At 44.3% G+C, this 24,956-nt stretch overlaps 1 protein-coding gene across 1 annotated transcript in view; it reads left to right on the forward strand.

The window, feature by feature from the left end:
• Window positions 1-24,956, forward strand: part of AGO2 (argonaute RISC catalytic component 2) — a 75,164-nt gene that overhangs the window by 41,089 nt on the left and 9,119 nt on the right. Inside the window, exons 4-16 of the mRNA XM_038760021.1 lie at window positions 1,250-1,431; window positions 5,205-5,341; window positions 5,716-5,850; window positions 6,856-6,943; window positions 8,622-8,769; window positions 8,978-9,097; window positions 9,269-9,391; window positions 14,396-14,529; window positions 15,532-15,716; window positions 16,581-16,740; window positions 19,834-19,924; window positions 21,705-21,899; window positions 23,824-23,958. Of these exons, the coding sequence (XP_038615949.1) occupies window positions 1,250-1,431; window positions 5,205-5,341; window positions 5,716-5,850; window positions 6,856-6,943; window positions 8,622-8,769; window positions 8,978-9,097; window positions 9,269-9,391; window positions 14,396-14,529; window positions 15,532-15,716; window positions 16,581-16,740; window positions 19,834-19,924; window positions 21,705-21,899; window positions 23,824-23,958 (1,833 nt within the window). The remainder of the gene's footprint in view (window positions 1-1,249; window positions 1,432-5,204; window positions 5,342-5,715; window positions 5,851-6,855; window positions 6,944-8,621; window positions 8,770-8,977; window positions 9,098-9,268; window positions 9,392-14,395; window positions 14,530-15,531; window positions 15,717-16,580; window positions 16,741-19,833; window positions 19,925-21,704; window positions 21,900-23,823; window positions 23,959-24,956) is intronic.

Genomic DNA, 24,956 nt, shown 5'->3' on the forward strand with positions numbered 1-24,956 from the left:
TTTGTGACCACGTACTCGAGAGAGCCCGGCTGACCTTGGTGGCAAATTGGGAAACCTTCCTTTCAACAGCAGTGTAATGCAGCTTATGTTGTTGTTGCTGCTGTTAATTTATTGCTTGTGCTATATTTTTCACGCTACTATATTTCTTGTTTTCAAGTCCCGCCCCCCCCACCCCCCCCAGCCCCCGTTAGACTGTAAGTCCCTTCCGGGTTGGTAACTGGATCTGAAATTATTATCCTTGTTATTATTATTAAATTATTATTATTGTTATTATTATTGTTAATTATTCAATTATTATCTAGCACTTAGTACAGTGCTCTGCACACAGTAAGCGCTCAATAAATACGATTGACTGAATGAATCCTGTGCCTTTCCCAGTATTTAAAACGGGAGAGTGCTCTCTGCACATGTAATAATCAACATCGGTGTTTTGAGTTGAAAATAGTCAGAAAAGTTTATTGGTGGTTTAAATTGGGGAGAGGCGTATTCATTGAGGAAAACAGAATGCAACCGCATTTAAGTAAAGTAATTTATATTTGTGCCTTTGAAGAACTATGCTTCTTCACTTTGGGGGAAACTAATATGAAAGAAGTAGATTCAGCCTGAGTTTCTGCTGTGTAGGTAGTAGGGACTTACGACTAACAGAACTTCTACTGAGGACTGTAGTAGGACCACCCCATACAATGCATTGTACTTACTGGATGTATCAGTCATTTTGTCCCGCCTCCCTGTTAGACCTATATAAGTTCCTCTGAGTCCAGGACCGTGGCTCGTTCCTCCCTTGTGACTCTTCCCAGGGTCTAATAATAATGATAACAATAATCATCATAATAATTGTGGTATTTGTTAAGCACTTACTATGGGCCAAACACTGTATTAGCGCTGGGGTAGTTACAAGCAAGTTGGGTCAAACATAGTCCCTGTCCCACATGGGACTCACAGTTGCAATCCCCATTTAACAGATGAGGGAAGTGAGGCACAGAGAAGTGAAGTGACTTGCCCAAGGTCACACAGCAGACAGTGTGGCCCCACCTAGTTAGTGAGCTGTGCTCTGCACACAGTAAGCGCTCAATAAATACTATTGAATGAATGGGCATTAAATAGTATTCTTGGCAGACTCCACACACTGTGTGAAGTGACAAGCCATGCATATCCGTCATTGCCATGACTGTCCTCCCGTGGCCATTCTCGAGCTTTTTCCCTTTTGAAATGGAAAGAATCATCTTGTTTTGCTTTAATATTGTTGCAGGTGGAATTGGAGGTCACTTTGCCAGGAGAAGGAAAAGACCGAATATTTAAAGTAGCCATAAAGTGGATGTCCTGTGTGAGTTTGCAGGCATTGCATGATGCTCTTTCTGGCCGGCTGCCAAGTGTCCCTTTTGAAACTATCCAGGCCTTGGATGTAGTGATGAGGCATTTGCCATCTATGAGGTAAGGAGACCCGAGAGCTCCAGTCCATACTTCACTCTGCTGCCCGGATCATTTTTCTACAAAAACGTTCAGGACATGTCACCCTACTCCTCAGAAAATTCTAGTGGCTGCTCATCCACCTCTGCATCAAACAAAAACTCCTTACTATTGGCTTTAAAGCACTCAATCACCTTGCCCCCTGCTCTCTCGCCTCGCTACTGTGCTATTGCAACCCAGCCCGCACACTTTGCTCCTCTAATGCTAACCTTCTCACCATGCCTCGATCTCACCTATCTGGCCGCCGACCCCTCGCCCACAGCCTTCCTCTGGTCTGGAATGCCTTCCTTCCTCAAAACCGACAGACAATTACTCTCCCCCCATTCAAAGCCTTATTAAAGGCACATCTCCTCCAAGAGGCCTTCCCTGACACTGTCTCCCCTTTCCTCTTCTCCCACTCCCTTCTGCATCACCCTGACTTACTGTCTTTGTTCTTCCCCCCCTTCCCAGCCCCACAGCACTTGTGTACATATCTGTAATTTATTTATTTATATTACTGCCTGCCTCCCCCACTCTAAACTGTAAGCTTCTTGTGGGTAGGGAATGTGACTGTTGATTGTTGTATTGTACTCTCCCAAGCGTGTGGTACTGTGCTCTGCACACAGTAAGCGCACAGTAAATACAATTGAGTGAATGAATGAATTAATTAACGAGTTACTGAATCCTTTAAGATTCAAACAGATTTTGAGTCCTAAAACTAGAACATTGCTTGGATAATATAGTTGTCCTAGTTGATGATGTTATGAACACATGTGATATTTTTAAAAAGAAAATAACTTGTGCCTGTTTACCTCGTGTTAAGTATGTTCACCGGTGTATATTATCAGGCCTTAAACTAGTCCCAAAGATTCCATAATCCATACTTCCGTATTTCAAAAAGGCCATCCAACAGCCAAGCAGGGAGGTATGAGGATGGGAGCAGTGCTCTTTGAGGTGCACTGATGGGATTGTTTTGGAAGCTTGCCCTGAAATGTTGACAGACACCTCTGAAGGGAAAATAGGATGTTGATTAATTTAGATTATCCATCTTGGATGCTGCAGGGTAAGAAATATTATTCTTAAACATAATTTGGGAGTGTGTGCATGAAAAACACGGTAATGCATTAATGGTTGTAAATACAGCCAGCTGTGCCTGTGAATTAAAAAAAACCCCAAAAACAAACAAATAAAAAAACTGGTGTAGCTCCAAATTTGAACCTGTATGTTCTACAGTACTATTTTTGGATTGGTCGATTGTGGGCACATGGTATGGTTTGGTAAAAGTCACTTGGACACTAATGAGGGAGATTGTGTGAAATGATACTGTCCAAGCTGATTCAGAGAGCAGTTTATTATGATTTTTAAATGTTTCATTTGAAAGAGCCCAGTTTTTCCCCATTGGAAGTCAGAACTCTGAGGTGAATTGCCAGAGAATTTACTGGGGATTGTAGAGATTGGGGCTGCAGATGTTCTAGACTGTGAGCCCACTGTTGGGTCGGGACTGTCTCTATATGTTGCCAACTTGTACTTCCCAAGCGCTTAGTACAGTGCTCTGCACACAGTAAGCGCTCAATAAATACGATTGATTGATTTAAACAGATGCTCGGGAACCATGATGGCCGCTTCCCTCCCCTTGGCCCTCTGGGGGCATTCCCCAAGCTCCCCTTGTCTCCAAGGTGCCAGGTTGCCGAGAGGGGTTCTGGTGGCTGTGTAGAGAAGCAGCATGGCTCAAAGGAAAGAGCCTGGGCTTTGGAGTCAGAGGTCATGGGTTCAAATCCCGGCTCTGCCAACTGTCAGCTGTGTGACTTTGGGCAAGTCACTTCACTTCTCTGTGCCTCAGTTCCCTCATCTGTAAAATAGGGATTAAAACTGTGAGCCCCCCATGGGACAACTTGATCACCTTGTAACCTCCCCAGCGCTTAGAACAGTGCTTTGCACATAGTAAGCGCTTAATAAATGCCATCATTATTATTGTGGGACAAGCCTGGCGGGGGAGGGGAACCAAGGAGTAGTAATATGCAGTACTTCAAATTGATACCATTAAAGCCCAGAGGCCAGGGGACAGAGCTACTTTATGAAAATTGCAAAATAACACCAGAATTTACTCTTGAGAGGTTCTGAAATTTTCTTCTGGAGATTTTTAGAACTAGATAAATAATTATCTGCCGAGAGTGGGTTTGTGCAGTCTTGGCTAAAAGAGATTACAACAAAATGGCCTCAGGAAGATTGTTCTGGTCCAGCGATTCTATTAGGTACCTTGCATTTTTGGCCAAGTGGTAGTTGATTGGAGCAGCCGGCCAGAGTTACGGTTCTTGATGGCAGTATTTAATGACATCAAGTCATTGCTCATTGCAGCACAGTTTTGCTGGTAGGTCATGAGAGAATGGATGGCAGCTCTCCAAACAGTGGATCTAGGATGAATTGAGAAGCAGTGTAGCCTAGTGGATAGAGCATGGGCCTGGGAATCAGGAGAATCTGGGTTCTAATCTCGGCTCCACCACTTGTCTGCTGTGTGGCCTTTGGCGAGTCACTTAACTTATCTGTGCCTCAGTTACATCAACTGTAAAATGGGGATTAAGACTGTGAGCCCCATTTGGGACATGGACCGAGTCCAACCTGATTACTCTGTCTCTACCCCAGCATTTAGAACAGTCCCTGACACTTAGTAAGCACTTAACAAATATGATAAAAAACAAAATAAAAACAAAAAAATTGAACAAGAGGTACACAAGCAAGGAGGGCGGGTCAAATATAAAGCCTTAGAGAAACCCAGTCAAACAGGGTGTTCCAGCTGAGAAGACTGTGGGAGACTAGTGCAGCAGAGTCTGGTGCGAGGCAGTTAGGAAAGAGGTTGTTTTCCTTGCGCTGAGGTTTCAAAAACATAAGACTCTAGGCATTACATATGGCAAATACCTAAAGGGAGATGGGCTCACAGTATGACCTGGATGGTCAGCTCCTTCCACCCACAGGAAGGAGTTTGTTATCAGTAGCCTCATGTCTAAAAATGAAAGACCATCCTCTGTAACCTCAAACTAGATATCTGTGACCTAACAGGGGGGTGGTTGGGGAGAACAGATAACAGGAGAAAACTGATTACCAAAACTAATGGGAACTGAATCTTGTTCACAAAATGGAAAATTCAGCTAACCAAACAGAATGGAGGTATTCCTATTTTGGGAGGCACTTGTCCAGTATTGTTCATAAGTTCTGGATTTCTGGAACCCTCTGTGTTAAGCTCAGGCCACATCCCTGACGTGGTTCTCCAAAGCCAAATTGCTGTGAACGTTTTTACACCACCATGTAAAATAGTAGCCGATGACCTGAAATAATAATAATAATTAGTATTGTATTTGTTAAGTGCTTACTATGTGCCAATCACTGTATTAAGCAGTGGAGTAGATTCAGGATAATCCGGGCAGACACCATCCCTATGTGAGATAGGGATGGTGTCTGCCCGGATTATCCTGAACCTACCACAGTGTTCAGTGTGATGCTTGGCACATAGTAAGCACTTACAGTCTAATCTAGGGGAAGGGAGAACAGGTATTAAATCCCTATTTTATAGATGAGGAAACTGAGGCCCAGAGACGTTAAGTGGCTTGCCCAAGGTCACCCAGCAGGCAAGTGGCAGAGCCAGTATTAGAACCCAGATCTTATGACTTCCCAGCACTTGCTCTTTCCATTAACCCCCGCTGCTTCTACCAAAAGCATTGAGTGGGGAATTTGATTAAGTAATGGATATCATTTCTTGGTTCCAGGTATACACCTGTAGGGCGATCATTTTTCACTGCATCGGAAGGATGTTCAAACCCTCTTGGAGGTGGCAGAGAAGTTTGGTTTGGATTCCATCAGTCAGTCCGACCTTCTCTCTGGAAAATGATGCTTAACATTGATGGTAAGGAAGGCCTTTCTGCTAGGGTCTGGACACCTACAGTGTGGACCCAGGACTAATTCCACCAGCACCGGGGCTCTCCTCAAGAGCATGGGAACAAGTAGCTGTTGGGGCCTCAGTCAACATGAAGAATGGTCACCCTCCAGCCCCAGTGGGCTTTCAGTTCCAGTGGCGAAGTTTTGCCTTTTCTTTCTGCTTGTTGTCCCTGGCCTGAATTGCTACTTCAATCCATGGAAATTACTGAATTGGTCCCTTTCTGTGATTACCCATAGTTTAGCTCACCAAAAAGTCTGTAAAAGCAAGTGTGTGCCGAGAGAGCGCATTTAATGCACATTTAATAATATGTAGTATTTTGGCTTACATTTTCATTTTTACAGTCTCAGCAACAGCATTTTACAAGGCCCAGCCAGTAATCGAGTTTGTTTGTGAAGTTTTGGATTTCAAAAGCATTGAAGAGCAACAGAAACCTCTGACAGATTCCCAAAGGGTAAAGTTTACCAAAGAAATTAAAGGTAATTGCCGATTGAAAGGGCATAGCGTCCGTTAATTAGCACTTCTGTGCGTTGATGGGATTTGGATATTGTTATTTAAAATTTAGTGTTAGACTTGGTTGAGAGGTTTAACTCAGTTTAATGTGGCAAAGCATAGCATTGTTTGTAAATGACTCTGTACAAGTTACTCATTTGTATATGCTTGTTGGGTCTGTTGGGGTGGCAACAGGAACTAGATATTTTTCCTGGGACTGCAGTGAAATCCACCTTGAAGTGGCAGCGCGGAATGGACCTAGGCCACAATTCTCTGGACAGCTGGGCCTTCCAGAAAGGACTGGTGCCTTTCTGACCTCTTTCTAACCAGCTAGTGAAAAGAACATATTTTGCTGGCAACTTTTAAATTCAGACCTCCTAAAAACCAGCCACTTGGTGAGATTTGATCAGGGAGTTTAGTCCACTGTGGAGCCCGTGGTGTGGGAGAGGCACCCTGAAGGACCCAACCCAAGTAGATTCGGAGAGAAAGACAGGGGAACGGGTGGGACGCCTTTTTCTGTGAACACTCCCTGGCCCTCTGCAGCACCTGCATCTGTGCACGTGGCTAGGGAACTCTAGTGGCCCGAGCAAGAAGATTACTTCTGACCAACGTGCTTGCTGCATGAGTCGCAGTAACTTAGAGCCTCCAAACAATTGTGAAAGATTTGAATTTTTCCCCTTCCTTTGGTTCCCAGATTCCTTCCCTGCTTAGCAGGGAAGGGGAAGCAGGACCTGTAGAGACAGAGGAATGAATATGGAGGAGGAGATTCTGGCAGTCACATCACTTAGTGCATTGTTGTTATTGTGCAGTAAATCCCCCTGGCTAGTTACTGTAGCATCTGTGTTTGTAGTGGTGGGAGAGTAACTGGCAGACTGAAAATGTCTAATTGGGTGTCATTTGGAGAGTGCTGGTTTCAGAGGAGAATGTGTCTTTTAAAAATTGTTCAAAAAAAGGAATTTCCTTACTAATCTCTGAAGCGTTTCTTTTGTCAGGTCTAAAGGTAGAGATAACGCACTGTGGGCAGATGAAGAGAAAGTATCGTGTGTGCAACGTCACCAGACGACCGGCAAGTCATCAAACGTAAAAACTTATTTTAATTAACCTAGTTTAAGTACAGTAGAGACAGAACACTTCTAAACACTTAATCTGTTATTCCTTATGGAACTCATTCATTCATTTATTCAATCAGTCATATTGAGCGCTTACTGTGTGCAGAGCACTGTATTAAGTGCTTGGAAAGTACAATTCAGCAACAGAGACAATCCCTACCCAACAACGGGCTCGCAGTCTAGAAGCGGGGAGACAAACATTAAAACAAGTAAACAGGAATCAATAGCATCAATATAAATAAATAGAATTATAGATATATACACGTCATTATCAAAATAAATAGAATAATATGTACATATATACACAAGTGCTATCGGGCAGGGAGGTGGGGTAGAGCATAGGAAGAGGTGATGGGGAGGGGAGGAGGAGCAGAGGGATGGGACGGCTCAGTCGTCTTTGTTTCCTATGGAGCAATGCATTGTAAAAATTGTAAAAATAAAACTGCTCCATACCCTGGTCATAGGTTCTAAACTTTTCCATCTGCATTTTGTGTCTGAGAAATTGGGCCCACTGGTCCTGGAGAATGGGTGTTGCGACCTTTTCTTCAACTGGCATAGTTTTCTAGAGAGACTTGTTGTGGGGAACAGTAGGCCTATCAGGGATGTGTGTCAGTGTACCTCAAAAAACAGCACCGAAGTGAAATTTTGGGCCAGCATCTCCGACGACTTCTATAGAAGGGAGAGGAAGTTGGGGTAAAGAGGGCTTAATCGGAGAGGTCCCTCGGTGATGTGGCCACACTCCTTTCCTGACATCCAGGTGCTTTTGTCTCCCACTTCAGGTGCTTCAAATTTTGTGTGGCCACAGAGTGCCCCGTACTTCTTGTCAGCCTTCTCTCTAATCAATCAATTGTATTTACTGAGGACCTACTATAGGCAGAGCACTATACTAAGTGATTGCGAAAGTACAATACAACAGAATTAGCAGAAATATTCCATTCCCACAATCAGCTTCCCTCCCTCTCTTTCCTGCCCAAAGACCCAGTTCCTGAGTTGGTGATGGTTCAGCTGCTTGTGATGGCACAGTGGTGGAGAAACCCCAAAGGCATGATGGTTTCTTGTTAGCTTTTTATTTGAAACAGGTAGCTGTAATAACAGTATTGATTTGAAATACTCCTGAGTGAGATGCACTGTTCTAAGCCGTTAGGAAAGTACAACAGAAGAAAACGTCAGGTTCCCGCCCACAAGGACCCTACATTCTAATAGCAGATATTTGATCTTGCAAGATTGCAAATTTATACAAGCCCCCAGCGTTAGCATATGTTTTTAGGCCACTGGTAACCTGTTTGGGTTGATGAAGAAGTAGAAATTCTAGGGAAAATGTTGGTTCTTAACAAAGCTTGAAAAACAAGAGCCTAGGCCTTCCCTTCCCAATCCAAAACTCATTTTGGGTTTGCTATTGTTGGTGCTGTAGAACCACAAAAGCGTGTGACTGTCTCTATATGTTGCCAACTTGTACTTCCCAAGCGCTTAGTACAGTGCTCTGCACACAGTAAGCGCTCAATAAATACGATTGATGATGATGATGAATCAGTAACCCTGACCGAAGAGGTACTGTTTTCCTGTCTGCTGCCTTGACTAAATCTGGAAGTTGAAATGAAGTGTCCATTTTAAAATCTGTTTCCTTTTTTCTCTTTTTTTCCCATGTTTAGCTTCCCACTTCAGCAAGAGAGTGGACAGACTGTTGAATGCACTGTAGCTCAGTATTTTAAGGACAGGCACAAATTGGTTCTCCGTTATCCTCATCTTCCATGTTTACAAGTTGGGCAGGAGCAGAAGCACACCTATCTTCCTCTTGAAGTAAGTCATTTCTTCTTGAAGTGCTTGTGTGCAAGCACCAGTGTGTTGGATTCTGGGGGCAAACTCCTCTCTTCCCCGCACTCACAACCTTCGGGCAGAGGGAGGGCCCGATCGACAGGCTCTGCTCATGGGCGGTCCTGGCTTAATGTTTACGCTGAACAGCTCCACTCTGCCTTTCTGACTTGGTGTGTGATTTTTTTTTCCTTAGGTGTGCAACATAGTGGCAGGACAAAGATGCATAAAGAAACTTACTGACAATCAAACCTCGACTATGATCCGGGCGACTGCAAGATCAGCCCCCGATCGCCAGGAAGAGATCAGCAAACTGGTGACTATCCCCCACATAAGAGGGAATATTACAATACAAAGCCTACCTTGGGCTGCCAGTGGGGGCTCAGATATGAAATTCTGTTTTTGCGTTTCTGCTTCACGGCCTTTGGAAAGGAAATCGAGATAGTGCGTTTGATGTTTTTATGTTCGTTGTTGGTTTCTTTTCAAGATGCGAAGTGCAAGTTTTAATACCGATCCCTACGTCCGTGAGTTTGGAATCATGGTCCGAGATGAAATGACGGATGTGACTGGACGGGTGCTACAGCCCCCCTCAATTCTCTATGGAGGCAGGGTACGTGACCACAGTGGACCTTTTTACACTTTCGTTTGGTGGTGGCCGTTCTTGAAGAATATGGTTGTGGAGAGCCAGCCTTAGAGCACCTTCTCCTACAGGAGCCCATGGTCGTAGTTATCTCCCCACTAAGGTCAGGGGTGTTTCCCAGCCTGGCCAAAAGGGATGGTCTAACCTAGGGACACTTCATGAGGATTCAGAGGTGTATCTGAACAGATCTCTGGTCAGGTGCAGAATTATGCAGGAACGCTGTTAAGCCTCCACCAAAGGAGGACTCCAAGACATTGAGTGAGAATGCCTACTTGAGCCTTTTGCCACTCTAATAATAATAATAATAATAATATATGTTAAGCGCTCATTATATACAATGATAATAGTAATAACAATCATCTGTTAAAGGGTTTATTATTGAGCTGTGTTTATTGAGCTCTTACTGTTGTGCAGAGCACTGTATGCTTAAATAATGGTATTTGTTCAGGGCTTATTATGTGCCAAGCACTGTTCCAAGTGCTGGGGAAGATATAAGGTAATTAGGTTGTCCCACGTAGAGCTAACACTCTTAATGCCCATTTTACAGATGAGGTAACTGAGACACAGAGAAGTTAAGTTACTTGCCCAAGGTCACACAGCTGACAAGTGGTGGAGCCGGGATGAGAACCCATGACCTCTGACTCCCAAGCCCGGGCTCTTTCCACTGAGCCATGCTGCTTCTGTATGCTGTTTATTATGTACTAAGCTCTCTAATAAGCGCTGAGAAAGAGACAGTATAATCAGGTTGGACACAGTTCCTGTCCCCCAGAGAGGCTCACAGTCTAAGGGGGAGGGAGAACAGGTATTACAAATAATATTCCGCGCTTAGAACAGTGCTTTGCACATAGTAAGCGCTTAATAAATGCCATCATTGAATAAGGAAACCAAGGCACAGAGAGGTTAAGAAACTTGCACCAGTTCTCACAACAGGCAAGTGGCAGCGTGGCTCAGTGGACAGAGCATGGGCTTTAGAGTCAGAGGTCATGGGTTCAAATCTCAGCTTTGCCGATTGTCAGCTGTGTGACTTTGGGTAAATCACTTAACTTCTCTGTGCCTCAGTTACCTCATCTGGAAAATGGGGATTAAGACTGTGAGCCCCCCATGGGACAACCTGATCACCTTGTAACCTCCCCAGCGCTTAGAACAGTGCTTTGCATATAGTAAGCGCTTAATAAATTCCATCATTATTAAATGGCAGAGCTGGGATTAACACCCAGGGCCTCTGAGTCCAAGGCCCTTGCTCTTTCCACTAGGCCATGCTCTAGATCTCGAGTATCCACCTGTCATTATAATTTCCTTTCCCTCTCAGTATTGCTACTCCAAACAGCAGGACGATCCTCACTCTTTCCTCTGACCTGGGGCATGAGGCCATGATCCCCCAGATTTCCCATTGAGATGGTCATATTCTTTAGTCTTGGCCAACCAGGGCCTCCTTCCTCACTTCTTATCAGTTTGAATCACTTCCCCCTGAATCGTCTTTATAGGATAGACACCCCCAGCTCGCCACAGCGGAACAAAGGTAATTCTCTCAGTGTTGAACGGAAACCTCTTCCCTTCCCTTCCCTTCATTGTCCCCCTTCCTGCCTTCCTTAGCTCTGCAGTTCTGAGTTCTTGAACTAATATTTAAAACTTACATCCCCACAGTCATGCTTAGGTTCAGTATTGGTAAAAGAGAAAGTGTTATCACAACATTGTCTTTGCTTGTAGGTCCTCGATAAATAAAATAAACACTTCGAATGAGTTTACCAGGGAAGAGGTTTTTTTTTTTTTTTTAGTATTGCTTTAGGAAAACTTAGAGATTTTAGCACTTTTCCGTATCATAGTTTCAAATACCCTTTCTGTTCTCTTTGCAACATAGGTGATTACTTGTGGAAAGAAATAGAGCAGGAGAGTTTATGTCATTTCAGGAGAATCACATGTGAACGTTTGGTATTGTTAGGTACAGTGTCTGATATTTCAATCCCCTCCTCCTGTTTGCTTTTCTATTATGCACCACACTAAATTGGTGCTCAGTAAGTAACTGTTGCTGCTGTTACTACAGCTGCTACTGCTAACCCACTCCTTGGTTGCTAAAGTTGTAAAGCCTGTACCGATAAACAGATGTCAAATATGTTCGTTGTACCGAGAGATGATTTTCTGTCTTCGGAGGTCTGAGCTCATATGTAGCCGACTTTTCAGTAGTATGGTCCCACGGTTTAAAAAGACTCTGCTATCAGCATCACAAAAGAGTGGAATGTCTTCTGCTGCAGTAAATCATCACATAGTATTTACTGAATCCTTGGGAGAGTACAAAAGAAACAGGACACATCAATCAATGGTATTTATTGAGTGTTTACTATGTGCAGAACATTCATTCATTCAATCTTATTTATTGAGCACTTACTGTGTGCAGAGCACTGTACTAAGCACTTGGGAAGTACAAGTTGGCAACATATAGAGTCGGTCCCTATGCAACAATGGGCTCACAGTCTAGAAGGGGGAGACAGAGAACAAAACAAAACATGTGGACAGGTGTCAAGTCATCAGAACAAATAGAATTAAAGCCAAATGCACATCATTAGCAAAATAAATAGAATAGTAAATTCGTACAAGTAAAATAAATAGAGTAATGGATCTGTACAAACATATATACAGGTACTGTGGGGATGGGAAGGAGGTAAGTGTATGGGAGAGTACAATACAGCCGAGTTGGTAGATGCATTCCCTACCCACAACTGTTTCATGTCTAATGGGAGAGACAGGCATTCATATAAATGTGGTACAGGTATGTATGTAAGTGCTGTGTGGCTGAGGGTGGGGTGAATATCAAATGTCCAAAGGGAACAGATCCAAGTGTGCAGGCAACCCCAAAGGGAGAGGGAGATGGAGTCAGTGAAAAGAGGGATTACTTAAGGAAGGTCTCTTGGAGAAAATGTGACCTTAATAAGGCTTTGAAGGTGGGGAGAGTGGTGGTTTGGTGTATATGGAGAGCAGGGAGTTGGAGGCCAGAGGAAGGATGTGGGAAAGGGTTTGCAGGGAGACAGATAAGATAGGGGCATAATGAGCAAGCTGATGCTAGAGGAGGGAATTGTGCAGACTGGGCTTTGTAGGAGGCCAGAGAGGTAAGGTAGGAGGGAGCAAGCTAATTTGAGTACTTTAAAGCCAGTGATAAGGAGTTTCTATTTGCAGAGTGAATAGATATCACTGGAAGTTCTTGAGGAGTGGGGAGAAGTGGCCTGAATGGTGTTTTAGAAAAATGATCTGGGTAGCAGAGTGAGGTAAGGACCAGAGTTGGGAGAGGCAGGGTGGTCACTAAAGAGTCAGATGCAGTAATCAAAGTGGGATAGGATAAGTGCTTGAATTAGCTTAGCAAGCAGTTTGGATTGAGGGGAAAGGGTCGATTTTTAGCTAAGTTGTGAAGGTAGAACTGACATTTTTAATATGTGGCTTGTATAAGAGAGATGAGTCGAGGATAATACCATGGTTATGGGCCTGTGAGATTAGGGTAGTGGTATTGTCTAGAGTGATGGGAAGACAGGGTTTGGATGGGAAGGTGAATTCTGTTTGGACATGTTTACACATGATCAACTGTCTTCCAGGAACACTTAGTACAGGTGTTCTGTGTGCAGTAAGTGCTCAGTAAGTTCCATTGATGGAGCCCAGGTGCTTACAGTGTACTGGGGTGAACAGACAGACCAAAATCATTAACACCTAGTGAATGTGGGAGGAAGAGCAAATACATAGTGGGAAGGAGCACAAATAACTCAGGGTGGGAATTGAGCCCTGTGCCTACCTGCATGCCTGACCCCCCTTTTTTTTTAAGAGCCTGTTGTTGTTTTTCCCCTTTGCAAGTAGAATGCTTTTGATCAATTCATAGGAGATAGAAATGGAGAAGCAAATCAGTGTTTAATACATTCCCCCATCAATTGGGAATTGTCCTTTTAGAATGTTTATTGTTGGCTTTTCTGTTGGCATGACTCTCAGAAACTGGGTCTGATGGCTCCACAAGGCCCATTTTCCGTACTTGGCTCAAAGACTTGATTCTATGAGACCTTTTCTCTTTCCCTTGCCTCATTCCCTTCCCCACAGCACCTGTATATATGTATATATGGTTGTACATATTTATTACTCTATTTATTTATTTATTTATTTATTTATTTTACTTGTACACTTCTATCCTACTTATTTTATTTTGTTGGTATGTTTGGTTCTGTTCTCTGTCTCCCCCTTTTAGACTGTGAGCCCACTGTTGGGTAGGGACTGTCTCTATGTGATGCCAATTTGTACTTCCCAAGCGCTTAGTACAGTGCTCTGCACATAGTAAGCGCTCAATAAATACGATTGATTGATTGATTGATTGATTTTTTTCCTCATGATTTCCCCATCTGTTTCAACTATCATTTTAATTCTGGTTGCGAGCTAATTTTATATTCTCAAGAAATATTCCGAGGTTTGAGGGGGCAGGGGGACTTTACCAGGCACTCCTTGACCATTACCATGATATATATAATCCTCTTGGGCCAGAACTTCCTCTTGTAACAGGTGATTTTTCTCCCTCCCCACTGTAGTAATGATGACCTTTTTTCACTTCATGATACATATCTACCACCTGGTTTCCCTGAAGTGACTTCTCTTGAATTTCCAAATTTCACTTGTGACAGTCATCTATTTATTCACTCTCTCAAACTCTCCCAAATCATCTGCCAAGGTGGGCACCATTTAGCCAGTCATTAGCTTCTCTTTTGTTCTTCAGAATTGTTGTGGCAACAATACTCACTCCTGCCGTAAAAGATAGCCTCACTGGGCCTAGTTTCTTCTCTAGGACAAAGAGCCATTTCTGCCCCACAGTGTTGGACCTGGCAGCCCGCTTTCCTGCCTTTAGCTAGTGTTTGCATAACCCTGAGCATTTTAAAACTGATGAAGCCTAAGCTCATAGCATCACATTTCATATTTTTTTCTCTAGAATAAACTTCTTGCTGCCTTCTCTATTTCCAGAATAAAGCAATTGCTACTCCTGTTCAGGGGGTTTGGGATATGAGGAATAAACAGTTCCACACTGGCATCGAAATCAAGGTCTGGGCAATTGCTTGTTTTGCTCCCCAAAGACAGTGCACTGAAGTTCATCTGAAGTAAGTTTATTTTCAAAAATCCACACAAGTGTTTCCTGTTCACTGTCTTTTAGGGGTGGAGTTGGGAAAATTTCATGGGGAGCCATGATTTGGTGGGTGTAGTGACACTTGAGAGGGGAAATATTGCACTTGTAATCTGTTGTTTTGCTGTTCTGGTCTTGGGAAGAACTCTCACTCATTTTTTTGGATGCCAAAGGTGCCAGAGGGGTTAGTTTCGTTTTATTTCCCTGATGATGATGTCAACAAATCCGACCCTTCAAAAAGACAGATGGCTATCCATTTGAGCGTAGAAAAAGCAACCGGAAAAATGTATCAGGATAATTGGATTTCTCATCACTCTGAGAATTGGAGTCCTTTAATAGTTGTGCTAATTCCACCTTAAGGGCTCAGCATGCTCTGAGGCGCACTGTGTTGTCACTGTTCTTAAAGCTGCTGTATTGCATTATCTATCAGATTAATACAGTCTATTTTGCATAGAGCTTCTTTGCCCCACCAGCTCATTCTTTTTCTTGTTAATAATGAGGCCTAGCAATAGCAGATTAAGCCTCTCTCTTTTGAATCAAATTTCCTTTTTCTAGTGAACTTCCAGTCTAAGCTGTGGGTAGTCCATTCCATTTGTCTCAGAGACTTGTCAGTCTCTTTTGCTGTAAGAAAGTGTAACAAGAATGAGTGATGGAAGTTTGATTTCAGGTTTGGGTCCAGAACATCACAATGCTGAAGTGGCTATTTCTGCTTTGACAGAATTTCTCTCCCTGAAATTTAAAGAGAAAACCTGGCACTCATCACCTAGTTCCGTGTTGAAGGAAGGGTCTTTTGAGAGATGGGAAAATCCTAGTATTCCTAGTATTATTATTATTGTATTTAAGTGCTTACTATGTTTCAAGCACTGTTCTAAGTGCTGTGATAAATTCAGGCTAATCAGATTGGACTCATTCCCCATCCCACAAGGGCTCACAGTCTTTGAATCTATTTTTATTCTGAAATAATATTATTTTTCCATAGGTCCTTCACAGAACAGCTGCGAAAGATATCTAGAGATGCTGGCATGCCGATCCAAGGCCAGCCATGCTTCTGTAAATATGCCCAGGGGGCAGATAGCGTGGAGCCGATGTTCAGGCACCTGAAGAACACCTATGCGGGGCTGCAGCTTGTGGTCGTCATCCTGCCTGGAAAAACACCTGTTTATGGTCAGTGCTGGGTGATGGCCCTGCTGAGGGAATTGAGGTGTGGTCCCAGCCTGTCTGCCACCTGAACCTCAGTCACATTCTCTCAGCCGTACTGCTCTCTCCCTTGGGCAGGGCCCTTCTCAAAGGGAGGGGAGAGTGGTGGGGAGGAGATGTCCTTGCAGTGCGACGGAGATAAGAGGTCGAGAGACAGACGAGCAATTCTGTTTTGACCAGCAATTCTGTTTTGACCAGCAAGTCATCAAAGTAAAAAAACTATCAATCGCTTGGAAGCATTCACAGAGTGCCTGTTGGATGCCGAGCTGAGAGCTGGGGAGAGTACTACAGCTTTAAAGAGACAGGATCCCTGCCCAACAGGACCTTAAAATCTAGCGGTGGAGAGGCTCGTCTGTTGGGTCCCCAGGTTGTGCTGGGCTAGTTTTCCATCTTAAGCATCCTTGTTGTCTAGCTGCTCAAAGAATCGAGAATTGACTTTGTAAGTAAGTCAGTAGCAGGATGGGGTTGGTTCTTAGTCCTTGGTGATGGCCGGTCCCAGCTGCCTAGGATGATGTTTGGTGAGTCAGGCAGGGTTTTGAATAATACTTAGAGAATGTTTGTCACATAGGATTTAAGGATCATAAAATAATCTCTAGTGTTATGTGAACTGCTCTGTTACATTGTAGGTGGATCAGTCCAGCACTCATAAGTCTAGATAGAGAAACTGACATCATCAATTAACTTGACTGCAGTCATGGCATTTTCAGTTTGCAGTTCATGTCTAGAGGGAGAAAGGCTAGTTGCAATTGGAATAATGGAAAATGAAGTTGAGAAAAGTTATTGGAGAATCTTACAGTGATGCATACCCATTTCTTGTTTCTTTCCTAACAGCTGAAGTAAAACGGGTTGGTGACACAGTCCTGGGAATGGCAACCCAATGTGTTCAAATGAAAAATGTGCAAAGGACCACTCCACAGACTTTGTCTAATCTCTGCTTAAAGATCAACGTCAAACTTGGAGGAGTAAATAACATTTTGTTGCCACAAGGAAGGTAATTTTATTGTTACTGTTCATGGATATGAGACTAAGGAAAATAATTGAATTATTCAGTCTTTCAAGTGGTGTCAAGACAACAACATACCTAGTGAATTCCTTTATGTTCTCCCCATTACGTTGAACTTCATTCAACTTGTTTGTTCTGGGGTCATGGAGTGGGAAGTCACTCCTCCTTTTGAGAGCAGATTGCATTTGGTAGAGGTGGTTGGATCTGTAAAAGGGACCCTCCCAACTGAAAAGATGCCACATGGAAGTTGAGGAAGCATCCTTTTAAGTGCTGAGTACATGGGAGCACAGCATATGGCTCCTGAAAGCGACCTCTTTCCCAGCCCAGAGGGAGGTCACAGGGAATTTAAGGTTGGGCCTGCCCCCAACAGTAGAGCTACACTGAAGGGCCAGACCTCCAGGTTGTAGAAGCCGTTTCCCCCTGATCTGACAGTATTTACTGATCACTTACTTTGTGCAGAGCACTATACTAAGCACTTGGAAGACCACAGTACAATAGTGTTTGGCGGACATGATCCCGGCCCACAGGGAACTTGTGGTCTAGAGGGGAAGACAGACGTTGAAATAAATTACAGAGAGGGGAAACGACCTAGTTATAAGGATATGTACATAAATGCTGAGAGTGAATATCAAGTATTTGAAGGGTGTAGATCCAAGTGCAGAGGCGATCCAGAAGAGAGAGCGAAGAAGGGAAATGAGGGAGATAAATCTATACCGGCATCTCAGAGACATCCTGAAAACCGGTGGGCAGGGTGAAGTGCTGGAGGCCAGCAGGGTTTCTGAAAAAGGGCATGGGGCCGGGAGTCAAAAGACCCCAGTTCTATTCCCAAATCTGCTAAAGGCCTGCTGGGTGAACTCACCCAGTCACTTCAAATCTCTGAGCCTCAGGGTCCTCATCTGGAAAATGGGGATGACTCCTGTCTTGACCACCTCCCTAAGGATATGGGAAAGCAGAATGAAGTAATCATTGCAGAAGTGCTTTACAGAGTAAGAGTACCACAGAAATCCCCAGTTGAACTTCTTTCATAAAATTCTTGAAATTAATTAATCTGCTGACAAACTCTGCTGCCATCATTCTACTTCCAAATAAGCCAACACTGTCCTACAAAGATAAGAAAGTTTTACTTTGCTAAATTTGAAGCAAACTAAAAGCAGTTAGCTGCCTTGATAAAGGAAGGTTTAGTTAGAAGACATATCGCATCTACACTGAAGTCCACACTGAACTTAGTCATTCTGACTATGTCTTTTCAGACATGTGGCAAGAACTTCAATTTATGAATATTAGAGAGCAAGAAACAACATGTGGTCCATGCATTTTTTGAATAGTGACTGGTTAAGTCACAACTTAACCACAACTTCAGGTCCTGGTTCAGACCCCTTTTTGATTTCTTTATGCAAAAAGGCCAAAACATGATTTCCCAAAAATTTTAGTTGGTAACATGAAACTGTTTAGGGATCAAGTCTGGAAAGAAGAGTGGATTAGTGTATTTGAAGAGGTTATGAGAGTCTGCCAGTTTAGGAAACTTGATCAATTTTTTTTGTTGTTTTTTCCCAGAATGACAGCCTCCTCGCTGCCATCCTCCCTCCAGCCATTCCCCTTTCCAGTTCACATTTCACTCTGCTGCCCAGGTCACGTTGCTAAAACATTGTTCAGCACATGCCTTTCCATTCCTCCAAAACCTCTGATGGTTTCCCACTCCCCTTTGCGTCAAGCAGAAACTCGTGTTGACTGGCCTGAAGGCACTGCATTAGCTCTCTCCCTTGGATTTTTCAGTACTTTTCTGCTGCTGCACTCTACCGTGCCTGCTTTTTTCCTCCCAAGCCAGTCATCTTCCCTTTGCCTCATTTTCATCTCTCTCTCCTCCAACCCTGTGTTCAGGTCTGACCTCCTATCTGGAAGTCCCTCCCCTTTCACATCTACCAGACCACAGGGCTCTCCAACTTCAGAGCCTCCCGAAAGCCCATCATCACCTCCAGGAGGTGTACTAGCTAGTGAGAAGAATGTTATCTACTGATTGATAAATTAAGCTTAGCTTATCAGTCATTGGCTACATGTTTTAGTTGTGAGGTTTACATGGAGCTGATGTTTCATGATCTGTGATTTATTGATGAAAAACTTCTCTTTTCCTTTTTCCGCTCTCTAATTTGGAACTGTTCAGACTCCTGAATTGCACAGGAAATAATATTAAGGAGACAGCTAATTTGACTTAATTCCATTAACTGTCTTTTCCTGAAAAAAGACTGGAGAGAATGGCCATCACTGTTGAAGTGCAGTCCTGGAGCCCTAACTCTGTTACTTTGATGGTTTGTTTCCTTTTGAAAAAATAGGCAGTAAAAAGCAGAGCAGTCCTGTTGGATCACCCACGTTTCGGGGTTGTCTCCTGTTGGCTCACTCTTTCAGTTGGCAGTGCGGGGAGAGGACTTGGGTTGGGGGTGCAACTGGGGGAAGCCAGACACAAGAGAGTTTAAAACTTGAGGTGGCTGCCCACTTGGTCTCCACTTGACTGTAGTAGGAATTGGGGTGATCTGGAAAGAGAGGCACTCCTCTCCGACACCTAGACTTGGCGCCTCCCATGCTCAAACATTCGCCATCCTGTTGAAATCAAGTCAGAGCTTAGGCTCATCATCACCACCCTCTCTTCTCTGCCCCACAGTCCTGCTCAGTCATCTAGAAAGCATTGTGTTTGTTTTTTTTTTTTCACTTGGCCACTTCCAAATAGATGTGTTCTTCTCTGTAGGGTCAGTTCTGCAGGGCTTTGTCAAATGAGTTGTGAAGTGTTGGGTGGGTTCATCAGTACCTTGATGTAGCTTTTTTTTCCCCTGTAAAATTATGATGCTGATCCTGCCATGTCTTATTCTGGAGAGTAGCTACATCCATAATTGCAGTAGAGCAAATTGTTGTAAACTCCTCTGCTATTAGGTAATGAGTAAAAGCATCTAGGTCCCAGGGGTGGTGGGTAACTACACACTTGCACGTGTGCGTGCGCGCACACACACATGCACTCACACAAACAGATTATGTACTTTCTAAAGTATTTGGGGGGCTTGAATTTGTTTAATGGTATCTCTTTCTGGTTACTAGGCCTCCAGTCTTCCAACAGCCCGTCATCTTTTTGGGCGCAGACGTGACTCATCCGCCAGCAGGAGATGGAAAAAAGCCTTCTATTGCTGCAGTGAGTCATTGTGTGTCCTCCTTTCTGCTTTTCAGAGGAAGAGGTTTTCTCTTGAACTCCTCCGATTTGTTAACAATACTATGTTGCCGCATTGACAACTTCTTTCAAATTGTTCCAATTTTTTTCTTGTGGGGAATATGTTCATATTTGCAAAATGGATAAGATGATGTATTTAGAAATGAGAAGGCTAAATCTAAAATGAATTCCCAGTGCCAACCACCACTGGCTCTTAGTCACAGAGTGGAGTTGGAGAGGGCGTGGGATAATTCCTTGTCTGCGACTTGTTTGAGGACTAAACCTGCACATGTATCTCTGCTCTGTGTTTATCTCCCAAGCCTTTTGCCAGGGAGGAGTGATTTGAGTTCAACCTTAAAAGTATCAAATGAAATGGAGCCACCTTTGATCATCTAGCTCCCCAAACTGCCTGGGATTTTTAACTCATTCTCTGTACTCAGTCTCTTGTGGGTGCTCAGAAGTTCAGTTGGGCGTTAACAACGTGGGTTGTTTTATCCCCCCTGACACCAGCCACGGGGACCAGGCAATCAAAGAGAGTAAAGCCAAGCAGGAATACGAACACCAAGTGGGCCCTTTGGAGGGATAGTTAGCATCCAGCGATTAAACCTAGGTGGCTTTGGGAGCCTCCTCTCTGTGACCCACATGGGTCCAAAGTTAGAGGGCTAGGTGGGTGCCAGCACTCGAGCCCCCACCCACAGACTATCCAGCTGCTCCCAGACCCGCACAGAGTTACAGCTTTTCCCACCTCAACGTCCGCTAGTATCCGCAATTAGATCCCTTTCCTGAGGTGCCCTTGTGGCCAAAGTTGAGCCTCTTTTCTGTTAAAGTTTCTCCCCAGGAAATCTAGCTGGGCCCCCTCGGTATTTTTCTCTATTTTTGCATTTGATGTTGGCTCGTGGCCTCTGATCTCTGCACCCAACTGGCCTGCAGGCAGACCCCTGTTCCCCGGCCGGTCCCCGCTACCAGCACCTGCAGGTTGGTCAGGGGGTGGGGGGCGCTTACTGGTGTGCAGGGGTCGAGTCTGCCCTTGGGGCTCTGGGTGGGATGCCTGCCTGTGGGTGTTTCTGAGGCCAGGGAGCCACGCGTGCATAATTCTTAGAAAGGAATCCCTTTTTTTCATAATTTATTTTTTTTAATATGATGGTCATAGCAACATGAAACCCTGCAGCTGAAAAACTATTTTGGGGAAACACATTTATGTCCCTGAAAAGGAAGTCCCTTTAGGTCAGCAATTTTCAAAGCCTTCTTATTCCCGATATTATGGGGTATTCTTTCATTGTGGCCCTGATTTTGTTTAGGGAGCGTAAGGGTGGAAGGGTGTGTTTCAAGAAGCCCCTGCCATTTTCTTTCCCTGCAGTATGCTGGTCTCCTTTTGTACTTGTTACTCTCCTAGGTGTATAGGCACCATCCCCCCCATAAAACCAAAAGACCAGTGACCTGCAGAGTCACTTTCAAGGTCTCATGAGGCATTCATTCCATACTTTTGGAAGGGATTGCCACTTTAGGAAAATAATTCGGAGACATGTGAGGGTGTCCTTATGTAAAGGGGTGGGGTGAGAGGGTGGTCATGTGACTGACGGCAGGCCAGAGAGAGAACAACTGCCTGGAGTGGGTTTTTGGTATCAAGTCCCACGATCAGCTGATGAAACTCTCAGGTTCTGAGGGATCCGTCCTAGTCTGTTTTGTCAGTGTCCTTCATTTAAAGAACTTAACAAGTATCGAATTATAAGAGGTCTCAAGCAGCGTGAATTGGATTTCTGCACAGGTGGTCGGTAGCATGGATGCTCACCCCAACCGATACTGTGCCACCGTCCGGGTACAGCAGCACCGGCAGGAGATCATCCAAGATTTGGCTGCTATGGTCCGGGAGCTGCTTATTCAGTTCTACAAGTCGACCCGATTCAAGCCAACTCGCATCATCTTCTACAGAGATGGTGTTTCCGAAGGACAGTTTCAGCAGGTTACAGTGCTTTTTCTCTTGTTCAGGATATTTCCCTGGTTCCGAGGTAGCTTAATTCAAAGGAAATGTTGTTTTCCTTCCCTGCTAAATCGGATAGGGGGGCATTAGCGAGGCTCCATAATAAGAGTGCCTGGGGTGCTGTTTGAATGAATTTTATGAAGAGGTGGTGTGGCCTAGTGATAAGAGCACGAGCCTTGGAGTCAGAGGGCCTGGGTTTTAATCTCAGCCCTGCCACTTGCCTACTTGGGTAAGTCCCTTCACTTCTCTGTGCCTCTTCTGCATAATGAGGATTCAGTACTTGTTTTCCCTTCTACTTAGACTGTGAGCCCCTTGTGGGACCTAATGATCTTATATCTCCCGCTGCACTTAGTACAGTGCTTGGCACATAAGTAAGTGCTTAACAAATATCATTATTATTATTGTTGTTAGTAGTAGTAATAGTCGTAGTATGCTAGTATTAGCACACTTGGTTAAGACAGAGGACCGGCCTCAGCCATTTTTATTTTATTGTATTTGTGTGTGTGTGTGTGTGTGTGTGTGTGTGTGTGTGTGTGTGTGTAACTCTCTGGCTCCCCGAGCACTTGCTAGACTCCTAGGAGGAGCTGTAACTGCAGTGCAGCCCCCAAGTCCCTTCCTGCCCCACTGTAGAAAAATTATCAGACATAGTCTCTCATCAATGTGAATTTTAGCTCCTCAAAGTCGAATGTTTTCTCATAGTTGAAGATTCATTCATTCATTCAATCGTATTGATTGAGCACTTACTGTGTGTAGAGCACTGTACTAAGTGCTTGGGAAGTACAAGTCGGCAACATATAGAGACAGTCCCTATCAAACAACAGGCTGACACCAAGGTTGCGGGCTTGTGAGATGGGAAGGATGATAGTGCCGTCTACAGTGATGGGAAAGTCAGGGAGAGGACAGGGTTTGGGAGGGAAGATAAGGGAGTTCAGTCTTGGACATATTGAGCTTTAGATGGTGGGCAGACATGCAGAGAGAAGCAGCGTGGCTCAGTGGAAAGAGAACGGGCTTTGGAGTCAGAGGTCATGGGTTCAAATCCAGGCTCTGCCAATTGTCAGCTGTGTGACTTTGGGCAAATCACTTCTCTGTGCCTCACTTACCTCATCTGTAAAATGGGAATGAAGACTGTGACCCCGCGGTGGGACAACCTGATCACCTTGTAACCTCCCCAGCGCTTAGAACAGTGCTCTGCACATAGTAAGTGCTTAATAAATGCCATTATTATTATTATTAGATGGAGATGTCCTGAAGGCAGGAGGAGATACGAGCCTGGAGAGAGGGAGAGAGAGCAGGGGCTGAGACGTAGATTTGGGTGTCATCAGCATAGAGATGATAGTTGAAGCCTTGGGAGTGAATGAGTTCACCAAGGGAAGCAGCGTGGCTCTGTGGAAAGAGCCTGGGCTTTGGAGTCAGAGGTCAGGGGTTCAAATCCCGGCTCCGCCACTTGTCAGCTGTGTGACTTTGGGCAAGTCACTTCACTTCTCTGGGCCTCAGTTCCCTCATCTGTAAAATGGGATGAAGACTGTGAGCCCCAAGTGGGACAACCTGATTACGTTGTATCTACCCCAGCGCTTAGAACAGTGCTTTGCACATAATAAGCGTTTAATAAATACCAACATTATTATTATTATTATAAGGGAGTGAGTGTAGCTAGAGAACAGAAGGGGGACCAAGAACTGATGCTTGAGGAACCCCAACAGTAAGGGGATGGGAGTGGGGAGGAGGAGCCCGCAAAGGAAACTGAGAATGAACAGCTGGAGAGATAAGAGGAGAACCAGGACAGGACGGAGTCTGTGAAGCCAAGGTTGGATAGAGTGTTGAGGAGAAGGGGGTGATCCAACAGACTTAATACTGGCTGGAAAACTCCTTTACCTTGTCTACAAATGTAGTGTCTTTTCTCACTTAGGTTCTCCATCATGAGCTGTTGGCTATCAGAGAGGCATGTATTAAGTTAGAAAAAGACTACCAGCCAGGGATTACCTTTATAGTGGTGCAGAAGAGACATCACACCAGACTGTTTTGTACAGACAAGAATGAACGGGTAAGTTCCAAGTATTTCTCAGGCCACAAAGGAGATTGATGTTGTAAAGTTAAAACCCATGTCTTATAAAGCTCAAAACATCTCGTATTGGGGATTGCCTTTACTCTTCCTAATACAGCAGCATTACATTGTTGCCTCCTACTCTCTGGTCAACTCGGACCTCCTTTCTGTCCTAACTGGGACTAGTCAGCCTTTGCCATCTTATTATTTTACAATCTGTAAGCTCCTGGTCGGTAGGGAGCATGTCTACCAACTGTGTTGTATTAGAGAAGCAGCATGGCTCAGTGGAAAGAGCACGGGCTTTGGAGTCCGAGGTCAGGGGTTCAAATCCCGGCTCTGCCAATTGCCAGCTGTGTGACTTTGGGCAAGTCACTTCACTTCTCTGGGCCTCAGTTCCGTCATCTGTAAAATGGGGGTGAAGACTGTGAGCCCCCCATGGGACAACCTGATCACCTTGTAACCTCCCCAGTGCTTAGAACAGTGCTTTGCACAAAGTAAGTGCTTAATAAATGCTATCATTATTATTATTATTATTACTCTTCCAAGAACTTATGCTCTGCATGTCACCCTGTTGTAACAGCACCAATTTTCCTGTTTTGCTAAGGTCACATGGAACTCTATTCCTGTCTTCTAGTTTAGCCTTAAGGGTCGGCAAGAATCCTGAAACTGCCAAATGCTGATCTGCCAATGACACAGTGTATTTTGTTAATTTCTTCTATTTTCTAGTATATAACAATTTGGGGCAGAGATATTTCCCTTTAAGAATAAAAATGCAACTTTAGGGCGTGAAGCTTGCTTTGACATGAATGGAAGAGGAAGGTGCCTGACCTTCCTCTCAAGGTCAGCATGTCCAAGACTGAGCTTCATATCTTCCCTCCCAAACCCTGTCCTCTCCCTGACTTTCCCGTCACTGTAGCATTACCATCCTTCCCGTCTCACAAGCCCACAACCTTGATGTCATCCTTGACTTAGCTCTCTCATTTACCCCACACATCCAA

The sequence above is a fragment of the Tachyglossus aculeatus genome, chromosome 18 (genome assembly GCF_015852505.1).
Source record: "Tachyglossus aculeatus isolate mTacAcu1 chromosome 18, mTacAcu1.pri, whole genome shotgun sequence".
In the NCBI taxonomy this organism is placed as follows: domain Eukaryota; kingdom Metazoa; phylum Chordata; class Mammalia; order Monotremata; family Tachyglossidae; genus Tachyglossus; species Tachyglossus aculeatus.